This window comes from Ovis canadensis, chromosome 10 (assembly GCF_042477335.2).
Source record: "Ovis canadensis isolate MfBH-ARS-UI-01 breed Bighorn chromosome 10, ARS-UI_OviCan_v2, whole genome shotgun sequence".
NCBI classification, from domain to species: Eukaryota; Metazoa; Chordata; class Mammalia; order Artiodactyla; family Bovidae; genus Ovis; species Ovis canadensis.
In genome coordinates this window covers 89,124,855-89,138,522 of record NC_091254.1, presented here as the reverse complement: position 1 = coordinate 89,138,522, position 13,668 = coordinate 89,124,855, and the positions used below count along the sequence as shown (strand labels likewise).

Below are 13,668 nucleotides of genomic sequence, written 5' to 3'. Positions count from 1 at the left end.
GGTGGGTGGGAGTGTGCGCTGCCCCGCTGTGTGTAAGGGCTGGCTCCCACATCAGCAGGCTGCAAGTTCTCCCACGGCTCCTCTGGTCAAACACCCGTTGCTCATTTCCACTTCCCAATCGAGAACACGGGGCTTTCAGAAAAGCCAGCTGTGTTCCCGTATATACTGGAGCACAGCTGCACCAGGTCTGGCTGAACCCTGCACTGTGTAAGGAGTAATGTCAAGCCACTGCGGCTGCCCAGGTACCACCCCCCAGCGAAGGGGGTGACATGACAGCTGGAAAGAAACAGAGTTGTTTCTGAGCCCGTTTCTCTGACTGGCTTTGGCTCCTTCAGTTTTCTTGGTATCTGAGCATGGGTCATCTTATCAAACTATTGTTGTTACTATATTTTGCTGTTAATTTGGTTCAGTGCCTATTTCAATTTATTTAAGGATTACATACATTTTAATAAAGGTGGGTGAAAAATGAAAAGGGATGAGAAGGAACTTCCCTAGTGGTCCAGTGGCTAAGACTATGTGCTCCCAAGGCAGAGGCCCCCGGCTTCAATCCCTGGGTCAGGAAGATCCCCTGGAGAAGGAAATGGCAACCTACTCCAGGATCCATGTGCCACAACTAAGACCTAGCACAGCCAAATAAATAAATAAATTTTTTAAATGGATGAGAAAAAGAAACAAATGGAGGGTGGTGAGGGTCAAATACGAGGAAGCGGATGAAGGCGAGTGCCTAGTGGCCCCGAGGTTCCCTGTGGCAATGCTGGCATGAGACACAAGATTTGTAGATTGGTTTTCATTCAGCCCAGAGACAAAACAGGGCAGGAAGTGCCCTCATGGCTCATCCACCTTCAGGCTGATAACTCCAGCTGTCCCCTGCTCTCTCAATCCTAGGCATGTTTAGACAAGGATGCACAGCCTTCAGGGTCATCACCCCAAACACCGACGAGGAGGCCTCCATGATGGAAGACGTCGGCATGCAGGACGTCCACTTCAACGAGGTGAGGGCCACAGCCCGCGGGGGCTCGGGTCACTGAGGGTCTCGGGTGCTGCCATTCCCCACCCCTGCCCCCAGCCCAGGGTTTTCTCTCGGCAGCCGCTGTGTATACACTTTGCTCTAACTATGATAATTCTCCAGAACACTGACACAAGCTCCTGCCAGTCCCCTTTCTTGGAACTCCTCGTGTCCTCTGGAGAGAGTTGGTTGTTGTTGTTGAGTCGTTCAGTCGTGTCCAGCTCTTTTGCAACACCATGGTCTGGAGCCTTCCAGGCTCCTCTGTCCATGGGATTTCCCAGGCAAGAATACTAGAGGAGGTTGCCATTTCCTTCTCCGAGGGATCTTCCTGACCCAGGGACTGAACCCACGAGTCCCGAAATGGTATGCAGATCATTCACCACTAAGCCACAAGGGAAGCCCAGAGAGTTTGACAAGCCGGTTAGTAGTGATGTAAGACTGAGAGCTTAAACTCTCATGGTGAAAGGTCTGCTGTTTTGAATCATAAGGTTTCTCATTCTTTTCAGCAATTACTTTCTCTGTTTTATGGGGTTTATTTGTTTATCTGTTTTAATCTAACTTTTCAATCAGTGTTGCCAGATATGCAAGGCTGTGAGAGGCCAGCCTGGGCTTGGGGGCAGAGCAGCCCCTGTCCACATCCTTGGATCCCTGCTTCCGCTTGAGTGCTGCCCCCAGGGCCTGCGCATCATGAGTAGATAAGACCACCCTATCCCACCCCCCAGAGAGACCAAAACATTTGACTTTAGATCACTGTAGCAATTTCTGCAAGTTCTGCAAATGGAGAAATAACTCCAGAAAGAATGAAGAGACAGAGCCAAAGCAAAAACAGTACCCAGTTGTGGATGTGACTGGTGATAGAAGCAAAATCTGATGCTGTAAAGAGCAATATTGCATAGGAACCTGGAATGTCAGGTCCATGAATCAAGGCAAATTGGAAGTGGTCAAACAGGAGATGGCAAGGGTGAACATTGACATTCTAGGAATCAGCAAACTAAAATGGACTGGAATGGGTGAATTTAACTCAGATGACCATTATATCTACTACTGTGGGCAGGAATCCCTCAGAAGAAATGGAGTAACCATCATGTTCAACAAAAGAGTCTAAAATGCAATACTTGGATGCAGTCTCAAAAACGACAGAATGATCTCTGTTTGTCTCCAAGGCAAACCATTCAATATCACAGTTATCCAAGTCTATGCCCCAACCAGTAACGCTGAAGAAACTGAAGTTGAACAGTTTTATGAAGACCTATAAGACCTTTATGAGCTAACACCCCAAAAAGATGTCCTTTTCATTATAGGGGACTGGAATGCAAAAGTAGGAAGTCAAGAAACACCTGGAGTAACAGACAAATTTGACCTTGGAATGCAGAATGAAGCAGGGCAAAGACTAATAGAGTTTTGCCAAGAAAAGGCACTGGTCATAGCAAACACCCTCTTCCAACAACACAAAAGAAGACTCTACACATGGACATCACCAGATGGTCAACACCAAAATCACATTGATTATATTCTTTGCAGCCAAAGATGGAGAAGCTCTAGACAGTCAACAAAGCAAGACCAGGAGCTGACTGTGGCTCAGATCATGAACTCCTTATTACCAAATTCAGACTCAAATTGAAGAAAGTAGGGAAAACTGCTAGACCATTCAGGTATGACCTAAATCAAATCCCTTATGATTATACAGTGGAAGTGAGAAATAGATTTAAGGGCCTAGATCTGATAGATAGAGTGCCTGATGAACTATGGAATGAGGTTCGTGACATTGTACAGAAGACAGGGATGAAGACCATCCCCATGGAAAAGAAATGCAAAAAAGCAAAATGGCTGTCTGGGGAGGCCTTACAAATAGCTGTGAAAAGAAGAGAGGCGAAAAGCAAAGGAAAAAGGAAAGATATAAGCATCTGAATGCAGAGTTCCAAAGAATAGCAAGAAGAGATAAGAAAGCCTTCTTCAGCGATCAATGCAAAGAAATAGAGGGAAACAACAGAATGGGAAAGACTAGAGATCTCTTCAAGAAAATTAGAGATACCAAGGGAACATTTCATGCAAAGATGGGCTCAATAAAGGACAGAAATGGTATGGACCTAACAGAAGCAGAAGATATTAAGAAGAGGTGGCAAGAATACACAGAAGAACTGTACAAAAAAGATTTTCACAACCCAGATAATCATGATGATGTGATCACTCATCTAGAGCCAGACATCTTGGAATGTGAAGTCAAGTGGGCCTTAGAAAGCATCACTACGAACAAAGCTAGTGGAGGTGATGGAATTCCAATTGAGCTGTTTCAAATCCTGAAAGATGATGCTGTGAAAGTGCTGTACTCAATATGCCAGCAAATTTGGAAAACTCAGCAGTGGCCATAGGACTGGAAAAGGTCAGTTTTCATTGAATCCCAAAGAAAGGCAATGCCAAAGAATGCTCAAACTACCGCACAATTGCCCTCATCTCACATGCTAGTAAAGTAATGCTCAAAATTCTCCAAGCTGGGCTTCAGCAATATGTGAACCGTGAGCTCCCTGATGTTCAAGCTGGTTTTAGAAAAGGCAGAGAAACCAGAGATCAAATTGCCAACATCCGCTGGATCATGGAAAAAGCAAGAGAGTTCCAGAAAAACATCTGTTTCTGCTTTATTGACTGTGCCAAAGCCTTTGACTGTGTAGACCACAATAAACTGTGGAAAATTCTGAAAGAGTTGGAAATACCAGACCACCTAACCTGCCTCTTGAGAAATCTGTATGCAGGTCAGGAAGCAACAGTTAGAACTGGACATGGAACAACAGACTGGTTCCAAACAGGAAAAGGAGTACGTCAAGGCTGTATATTGTCACTCTGCTTATTTAACTTATATGCAGAGTACATCATGAGAAACGCTGGACTGGAAGAAACACAAGCTGGAATCAAGATTGCCGGGAGAAAGATCAATAACCTCAGATATGCAGATGATACCACCCTTATGGCAGAAAGTGAAGAGGAGCTAAAAAGCCTCTTGATGAAAGTGAAAACAGGAGAGTGAAAAAGTTGGCTTAAAGCTCAACATTCAGAAAACAAAGATCATGGCATCTGGTCCCATCACTTCATGGGAAATAGATGAGGAAACAGTAGAAACAGTGTCAGACTTTTTTTGGGGGGGCTCCAAAATCACTGCAGATGGTGACTGCAGCCATGAAATTAAAAGATGCTTACTCCTTGGAAGGAAAGTTATGACCAACCTAGATAGTATATTCAAAAGCAGAGACATTACTTTGCCAACTAAGGTCCATCTAGTCAAAGCTATGGTTTTTCCAATAGTCATGTATAGATGTGAGAGTTGGACTGTGAAGAAGGCTGAGTGCCAAAAAATTGATGCTTTTGAATTATGGTGCTGGAGAAAACTCTTGAGAGTCCCTTGGACTGCAAGGAGATCCAACCAGTCCATTCTGAAGGAGATCAACCCTGGGACTTCTTTGGACGGAATGATGCTTTGGCTACCTCTTGTGAAGAGTTGACTCATTGGAAAAGACTCTGATGCTGGGAGGGATTGGGGGCAGGAGGAGAAGAGGACAACAGAGGATGAGATGGCTGGATGGCATCACAGACTCGATGGACGTGAGTCTGAGTGAACTCCAGGAGTTGGTGATGGACAGGGAGGCCTGGCATGCTGCGATTCATGGGGTCGCAAAGAGTCAGACACGACTGAGCAACTGGACTGAACTGAGCAATTTCTGCAAGTTTCTTGCCAAAGCGGGGTCACCTTGCAGCCACTTCTCCCTGAGTAGACAGTTTTGAAATAAAGCTAGGCATCTGAAAAAAAGCCAGTATTCTGCTACGTTCCCTGATTTTCTTCTTCCGTGCGTGTCTGCCAGAAGAGCTTTTCATGTGTGCCTGCCTCCCCTCAACTTGAAAGCAAAATGAAACATTCGGGAGAAAGCTTTTTAATCATGCCCTTCTTTTAAGGAAAAATAAAGTGGTCTGTTTCTTCATGTGAAAAGAAAGAACGGAGAAAGGAGTAAGCATCTTCTGCCTCTGTTGTAGTTGCTTTTAATGAGTGGAGGTCCTGCTTAACATGAGGACTTTTGATCATGTTCATGCCAGTAAGCAGGGCCCATGAGCAAACATCCTCCATGACACCGACCATCCATGAATCAGTTCTCAAAGTGAGGCCCCGAGGCCCCTGGGGTCCCCAGTAACCTTTCAGGAAGTCTTTGAGGTCCTTCCTTTTCCACCTGTCTCCGTGAGGCTGGATTTTCTTTGTCTGCATCATCCAGAATAATATATTGAAGATGCTGAATGCAGAAGCAGAGGCCAGAATCTAGACTGCTCCTATGAAGCCAGACATTAGAGTGGCAAAAATGTAGAACAAGGCCACTCTTCTTAATTTTTTTTTTTGAAAAAATTTCCCATTAAAAACATTATTTTTGTTAACATGTAATCGGTTTATTATTATGAGCTTAGATTAATCCATAAATATTTTTACATTTCTTCAGTGTTCACTCCTAATATTATAAATATTGAGAGATAACACCCATATACATAAAAGTTCTCACTTATTTTTAAAGAATTCTCAATGATTTTTATAATATGTAAAAGGATCTTAAACCTCAAAGGCTTAAGAACCACCGTCAAAAATTCTGTGGTTTCAAATGACTCCCTAAATTAAAAAGTAACCATGAGAAAGGAAGATAATATATTGAGTTATTTTACATTTAAAAATTAATTTTAGCCAAAATATGTAAAGTTCTCTTAAGTATTCTGAAGGGGGGGTGGGAAAGCCAGTTGGTTATTACATGGTGTTCACCATTCAACTGTCTCTCCACCTTGACGTCCCTGGACCAATGATAGTTATTAATTTTTCACTCTGACGTGTGAACCTGACCCTCAGCAACAAGGCCCACACGCTCTTGGCATTGAACTCTTCACTTCAAGGAGAGCTTGACTGGGTTTTTCCCTGAAAAGAAGCCTGAACGCATTGGCTCCTTGGAAGAACCACCCTTGTCCCCTATCTCCCAGTCAGTTCTCTGGAGCACAGCACTTTTGTTTAGAATCCGCGATAAGGAAAACAGCAATACCAAGAACAACTAAAGATTTGAAAGTTAAACAGTTCCAAATAACCTGTCCTCAGGGATGATAAAATGAAGTTCAGGATGGCTCATCAGATTAAGTCATAGGCTGGAAAGAGACTCAGGAGCAGAGCCTAGGCAGTCGCCTAGGGAGTGAGCACTGTGAAACCAAGGGCAGATTGATTGGGGAAACTTGTGAATGGCACCCACTCTGAGTAATAACTAAACATGTGATGGGGAAAACTTTATCAGCTCTTTTTCAGAATATAGATTTTCCACCCTGTCCTCAAAACATAAAGTTGGTAAATCTTTAACAAGGTCCATAGTCCATGACGACCTGTCACGATTAGGATGCGACCCGGGGGTTGTAAAGTCCCAAGCAAGCCCTGCACGTTAAGATGGAAAACAGCCAGCAGTGAAAAAATAGTGTGTACCAAAAGTCACAATGACAGAAATGCCATGTGACCGTTTTTGCCCTGGCCCTCAAGAGGTTTCAAGAAAAAGGGAAAGTCGAATATCTGCCAGAGGAGTTTTGGGGAAAGCTGGTGGGAATGGGTGTGGAACAATAGCTTAATAAAAATCGTTGCCCTTGTAATCTGCATTATTAGATACATATAAATGCCTAAGATGCTTTCCTATGTGATTTTAGAGACATGACCTAAAAATGTGCGATTCTCCTGGCCGGAGTCCTCTGATGAGCTTTCCCTGGTAGCAGTCCGTCCTGCCTGACTCTGACCCAAAGAGCAGACTCCCTCACGGCTGCTTTTGATTAAAGAGAAACAGCCCATTCCTGTTTACATTTTGTCTTACAAACCAGAGCCTATACAGATGGAAGCATTCTGTCTCCTGGGGTGTCTGAATTGCATACAACCCCATGTCATCAAAGAGACCCTTCCTCTTTATCCCATACAGTCAGAGTCCCAGAAGGAAACCGCACACGCATGGAAGCAGCTCTAACAAAGAGACTGTTTTGAGAAGTTTTGTTGGGGTTTGGGGGAACCAGCGAGGAATACTGCAGAAGCCTGGAGGTGGGCAGCAGCTGGCCTGCCACCGTCTACCTGTGTGCTAAGGGCAGGGCAAGAGAACCACACAGAGGGGTCCCCTGCCGGGCTCAGTCCTGGCCCGGGGGCAGGGAGGGAGGGAGAGACAGCCACCTCCCACTCCTCCTGCCCAAATTGCTCTGTAACCCCCAAATCAACATGCACTGAAGCAGTTTTGCAATCATTTGGGGACCTGCACAGAGCCTCACCAAGTTTAGAGCCCACACGTTCCCAGATGAGGCCGAGCAAGTAACACTCTGCCTCCTTGTTCGGCTCCTGCTGTAAACAGGGGTCCTTGCCCAGCCTCAGAGTGTGGTACTAAAATGCTGTCCAGTGTTCCTGAGCTCAGGACGTGCCTGACTTGTTGGATAAGCTCCTTTCAGACAGCAGTGATAGCATTTTTGGTCATGGGTTCAACGTTAATCATACAGCAGCAGTATGTGCTAAATTAGCTGTCTTTAAAAAAACACATAAAACAAGCTTATGTACTAATCAGTTGTCAAAATTTTATAACCCAAGCCTAACCTATATGAGAAACGCTGGGCTGAAAGAAGCACAAGCTGAAATCAGGATTGCCGGGAGAAATATCAATAACCTCAGATATGCAGATGACACCACCCTTATGGCAGAAAGTGAAGAGGAACTAAAACGCCTCTTGATGAAAGTGAAAGAGGAGAGTGAAAAAGTTGGCTTAAAGCTCAACATTCAGAAAATGAAGATCATGGCATCTGGTCCCATCACTTCATGGGAAATAGATGGGGAAACAGTGTCAGACTTTATTTGGGGGGGCTCCAAAATCACTGCAAATGGTGATTGCAGCCATGAAATTAAAAGACACTTACTCTTTGGAAGGAAAGTTATGACCAACCTAGATAGCATATTAAAAAGAAACATTACGTTGCCAACAAAGGTCCATCTAGTCAAGGCTATGGTTTTTCCAGTGGTCATGTATGGATGTGAGAGTTGGACTGTGAAGAAAGCTAAGCTCCAAAGAATTGATGCTTTTGAATTGTGGTGCTGGTGAAGACTCTTGAGAGTCCCTTGGACTGCAAGGAGATCCAACCAGTCCATTCTAAAGGAAATCAGTCCTGGGGTTCATTGGAAGAACTGATGCTAAGGCTGAAACTCCAATACTTTGGCCACCTCATGCGAAGAGTTGATTCATTGGAAAAGACTCTGACGCTGGGAGGGATTGGGGGCAGGAGGAGAAGGGGTCGATAGAGGATGAGATGACTGGATGGCCTCACCGACTTAATGGATATGAGTTTGAGTGAACTCTGGGAGTTGGTGATGGACAGGGAGGCCTGGTGTGCTGCGATTCATGGGGTTGCAAAGAGTCGGGAGACGACTGAGTGACTGAACTGAACTGAACCCTATATATCCCCGAGGAGTGGGGGTTCAGTGTGCGCACATTCAGTGTTGGCAGTAGTGACCTTATAGAACATGACCACAGTGAATAATGAGGATCGACGGTTTGGCACACTCCAGTTTTGCTCCCCAGACCAATAAGGGTCAGTGTTCACAGAGTAAGCACATGAGGTCAACCAGGCAGGTTACTGCCTTGTATTAGCCAAACGGTCTCTATTCAGAAACAACAAGCATAAAACGTTTACACCTACAGAACATCCCAAGAGAGAGTTATCAACACAACACCTTCGATGGTTCCTCTGTTTCCATCTCATCCAAGCTCAGTGACTTATCTGTAACCCTATAAGGGTTGTCTAAGCATCTACTTTTCCATGACTGAGACTGCTCTTAGAACCATAAAAGCTATATAGCATATCTTCATTTTCACAAGGATTCTCCAAGCCAGTAGCTGTAGGGAACGTGCAAGGATTTCCTAAGTGTCCATGTGCTGGAGACAGAGGTGGACATGATGCAGCCCCTGCCCCCAGCACACGGCACGCCTTCTGATGCTTCGTGGCCTTTGAGGAGAACACCTAACCCACAATCTGAAGCGAGAGTCGTCTCAGCTCTCTTTGGCCTGGAAACGTCTAGCATCTACGTGTGTCGATTTGTTCCATAAACTAGCTGTGTGCCATGTGCTGACCCAGGGGCATATAAGAGGGGTGCCTGCCTCAGGAAGTTTCACCTGGTGTGATAGTCCTCAAGCTTTAACGTGCTTAAAACTTACTTGGATTCCTGTTACAAATCCAGATCCCCAGCCCCAGATCCAGTTGGGTGACTGTAGTGCCTGGGAATCTGTATTTTTAATAAGCATCCAAGGTGATTATTCTGATACAAGGGATTTTTCAGCTATATCTTGAGAAAATGATAATACAGTGGAAATATGAATGATGTCATGATGTAGGCCATTGCCCAAGTCAGGTCACGTGCTGACAGTTATCCCAAATGGTAGATAATCGAGACAGCTAGCAAAGGGCTGATGCTGAAGCTCCAGTACTTTGGCCACCTGATGCGAAGAGCTGACTCACTGGAAAAGACCCTGATGCTGGGCAAGACTGAAGCCAGGAGGAGAAGGCACGGACAAAGGATAAGATGATTGGAATGGCATCACCAACTCAATGTACATGAGATTGAACAAACTCTGGGAGATAGTGAAGGACAGGGAAGCCTGGCGTGCTGCAGTCCATGAGGTCGCAAAGAGCTGGACACAACTGAGCGACTGAGCAACAACAAGCTTCATAGGAAAGGTTAAATTAAATCAGTCAACTGTAAGATGCAGCAAATATTATTCAACTGAAAAAAATTTTTAAATATCCTGCACATACATAGGCTCATAAGGCATTTTCAAGCATACATGCACACACACCCACACACACACACCCATGCTCAGCATTAGAGAGTCATCTCCACAGACAGGTCCTCGCTGCCCTCAGTTGCCCACACCTAAAAACAACTGACTAATTCCCTTTAAACAGCTTCCTGAATGGCTCATGAGCTTAGTGTACCGAGATCTTTTTAAGATTAGTCTAATATCATAAAATGTGTACTTTCCAGATGCATAAAATTCATTAAGGTTTTTATCCTTCCCCCGACCATTAATTACTTACAGTTCTTTGAGCGTATTGACAATTTAGGGGGAAAAAAAAACTTGGCATTTAGATTTTAAACAAGAGGGAAAACTCTTAGGCTTTCTGTATGACCGCTTTTCAAGGTCACTGCTGTTTGCCACTATCAGTATTAGTTCTGGTTTTCAAGGGATTCCTGAGAATTCAAAGTAAATTAACACTTGGAATTTCTGTTGAGAAAATTGTTCATATATACCCCAATGTTTAGTTACTATGAAGGCTTAGTTGTTATTACTTTGTAATTTTGTGTTGACATATGGTCTCTCAAACTTAGTTATCTGTGATTGCTGGTTATTTCAAAGAACGTAATGTACCAACTATAAACATCTAGTTGTAGAGTTGACATTCAGCTCAGTTTAGTCACTCAGTCATGTCTGACTCTTGATGCAACCCCGTGAACCACAGCATGCCAGGCCTCCCTGTCCATCACCAACTCCCAGAGTCCACCCAAACCCATGTCTGTTGAGTCAGTGATGCCATCCAACCATCTTATCGTCTCGTCCCCTTCTCCTCCTGCCCTCAATCTTTCCCAGCATTAGGGTCTTTTCCAATGAGTCAGCTCTTCGCATCAGGTGGCCAAAGTATTGTAGTTTCAGCTTCAACATCAGTCCTTCCAATGAGCACCCAGGACTGATCTCCTTTAGGATGGACTGGTTGGATCTCATTGTAGTCCAAGGGATTCTCAAGAGTCTTTTCCAACACCACAGTTCAAAAGCATCAATTCTTCAGTGCTCGGCTTTCTTTATAGTCCAACTCCCACATCCATACATGACCACTGGAAGAATCATAGCCTTGACTAGACGTACCTTTGTTGACTAAGTAATGTCTCTGCTTTTTAATATGCTGTCTAGGTTGGTCATAACTTTTCCTCCCAAGAAGTAAGCATCTTTTAATTTCATGGCTGCAATCACCATCTGCAGTGATTTTGGAGCCCAGAAAAATAAAGTCTACCAAATTAAACTTTGATGCTCAGTAATTCACACTCTACCCTTATGAGAGAAGGACTTACCTTTTTAAAAATAAAAGCCATTTTTAGTTTATTAGGTAAAATCTATAACTACTCTGCTTTTTATGGTATACATTATCATTTTTACAATAAGTGATATTTAGACTGATAAAATATAAATCCTAAATGCCTCCTGATCAGAAGCAAAGATAAAATAATGTCCAGGAACATATATAAGTTGATATGCACCATCAAATTGTGATACTTATTTCATAATTATTTACTAGGCTCTATTCACTTTATCAAACATTCCTGTTTTCCAGCCATTCTGGGGCATTCCTCTGATTGAATGGCAGATTTTTCCATAATGAAATGAATTGCTCATCACACTGATACGCTGCTTGAATTCAGATGTCATTGTTTTTAAACTTCCCATGTGTTTCTAGTTTGACAAATGAGTAAAAGAAGTATTCACATCTTAGTCTCACAATTAGGAGCACTTGGCCCAGGAGATCACTTATAGGCTCTATTTGATATATATTTATGCTCTATTTGATATATATTTATTAAGTGACTAAATCTCAAACCATTTAAAATATACCTGAAAGGCTGCTATACACAGATACCTTAGGAGGATAGACATAACATCATTTAAAATCAAGGAACATCTTCCTTATAGAATACTTCTGGTTGTGGCAGTTAGTATATGTTTGTGTGTATTTTCATATCTCATAAAAATTATCTCTGTTCAATTATTAATTTATTTTTAACATGGAAAGGTGCTTCCCTGGTAGTTCAGGTGGTAAAGAATCCACCTGCAATGTGGGAGACCTGCTTCGATCCCTGGGTTGGGAAGATCTCCTGGAGAAGGGAAAGGCTACCCACTCCAGTATTCTTGTCTGGAGAATCCCATGGACAGGAGCCTGAGCGGTTATGGTTCATGGAGTCGCAAAGCATTAGACACTAAAACCCTGAGTGTGGCTATTTAATCAGTGTTTTTAATCTTTCCGCCTCTTCAGCCTCATCTCTTGGCCCTGTCTGATTCAGATTTTATTCTCCAGTCCCTCAAACTACTTAAGAATGTCTCACACATCACGCTGCCGTCACTCCCACGTCTCGACCTATGCTGGTCCCTCTCCCCGAAATGTGTCTCCTCGCTTCCTTTCTATTCCCACCTTTCCCCTTTACCCCGCTAACTGCTGTCATTGTTAATGCTCAGTCAGTTGTCCCTTTCTGCAACCTTCCATGCCCCTCCCTTCCCCTGTCACTGGATGGTTGCTGCTCTCTCTGCATCCCTGGTTCCCTGGGCTTAGCCTTATCAGCACACCCACCACCATCTTTTACAATCTCTTTATTGGTCTGCGTAGAGACTCTGAGCTCCATGAGAGCAGGAAGTCCTCTCCGTTTGATTGCTGGCCACCCCAGGACTCTCCCCAGAGACACACAGACTACTGTAAAGTCAGCAAGTGCCTACTGCTCTCAGTTCAGAGTGCCACCCTTCTGACTTGCAGTTTGGCACGTCTCTGAAATCACTGTGGGTTTTTTTTTTCTCTGTCCTCAATATCTGAACATGTATGTCACACCTCTTCCCTTTGGTGGTCATGAGTCTCTAGTCCATCAGTTCTAGCTGCTCTGAAGGCTAACCCACGTGTGTGTTTGGGGGCCTCCTCCTCAAAGCCAGTTTCATGTATACCACATCACCTGCTAAACTATCCCAACCTGCCTTCCACATTTGGTAAAAATCTATAGAGCCATTTTTATAAATTACAGAAACAAAATTTTATTTATATAGACTTGTCTCATAAACCCAGTGTCAAGCACAATGCCTTGCACATAATAGACTCTTGGTAAAACGTGTAGGTGAATGAATGAAGAATCAAGTTAATGCTGTGGTAGTGGCTGTGCCTGGTTATAACATGTATAACTCTTTGAGAGGAATTTTCAGTTTTCTACGAGATCACATTAAAGCTACGCTAGAGTCTCACTGTGCTGTGTAACTGCTGCAGTATGGAATTAAGAATCTTTAGGTCTCCTGATCCCATCCACAGTAAGTCGGGTGCCATCACTCTGTATTTACATCTACAGTGTGGACTGTATATAGTTTGAACAAAGCCCAGTAGTGAGAAAAGAAGGGGCCAAATGAATAGTCTGTAAGTGAAACCTGAGAATAGCTTTAAGATGGGTAAGTTCCCATGCCTTTGTCTATTTCGTTATCAGAAGAATACCTTGGTTGTACAAAATTTCCTGATGGGAAATTGGGTCTTCCCAAAATTCATTCGTCTCTGCCATAGTCCCACAGCATCAAGGAGAATGAAGATGCTCAGTAAATCCCCAGTGGTGATGTCTGTGATGTAAGATACGTAAAAATTGCAAGGCTTTGATACAGGAACTCAACTCATTTCCTTACAGTGAAAGACAGCTGTTAGTAATACTGTAAAAATGCAGACTGATTCATTCATCCAAGAAATTCTTGCCTACCAAATATGTATGTGGCACTGTGGGATATTACATTGCTCAGTAGAAATAAGATTCATTTCAAAAACAAATACAAAGTAGAAGTGATGACTGAAATAAGTTTGTTTAACTGGTCTGTTATTTGCTT

The 13,668-nt window shown here is 43.6% G+C and overlaps 1 protein-coding gene across 9 annotated transcripts in view; it reads left to right on the top strand.

The window, feature by feature from the left end:
- Positions 1–13,668, top strand: part of DOCK9 (dedicator of cytokinesis 9) — a 288,392-nt gene that overhangs the window by 254,309 nt on the left and 20,415 nt on the right. For all 9 annotated transcript variants that reach the window (XM_069601936.1, XM_069601934.1, XM_069601930.1 and 6 more), the window contains exon 45: positions 886–992. In XM_069601936.1, coding sequence (XP_069458037.1) covers positions 886–992 — 107 coding nt within the window. The remainder of the gene's footprint in view (positions 1–885; positions 993–13,668) is intronic.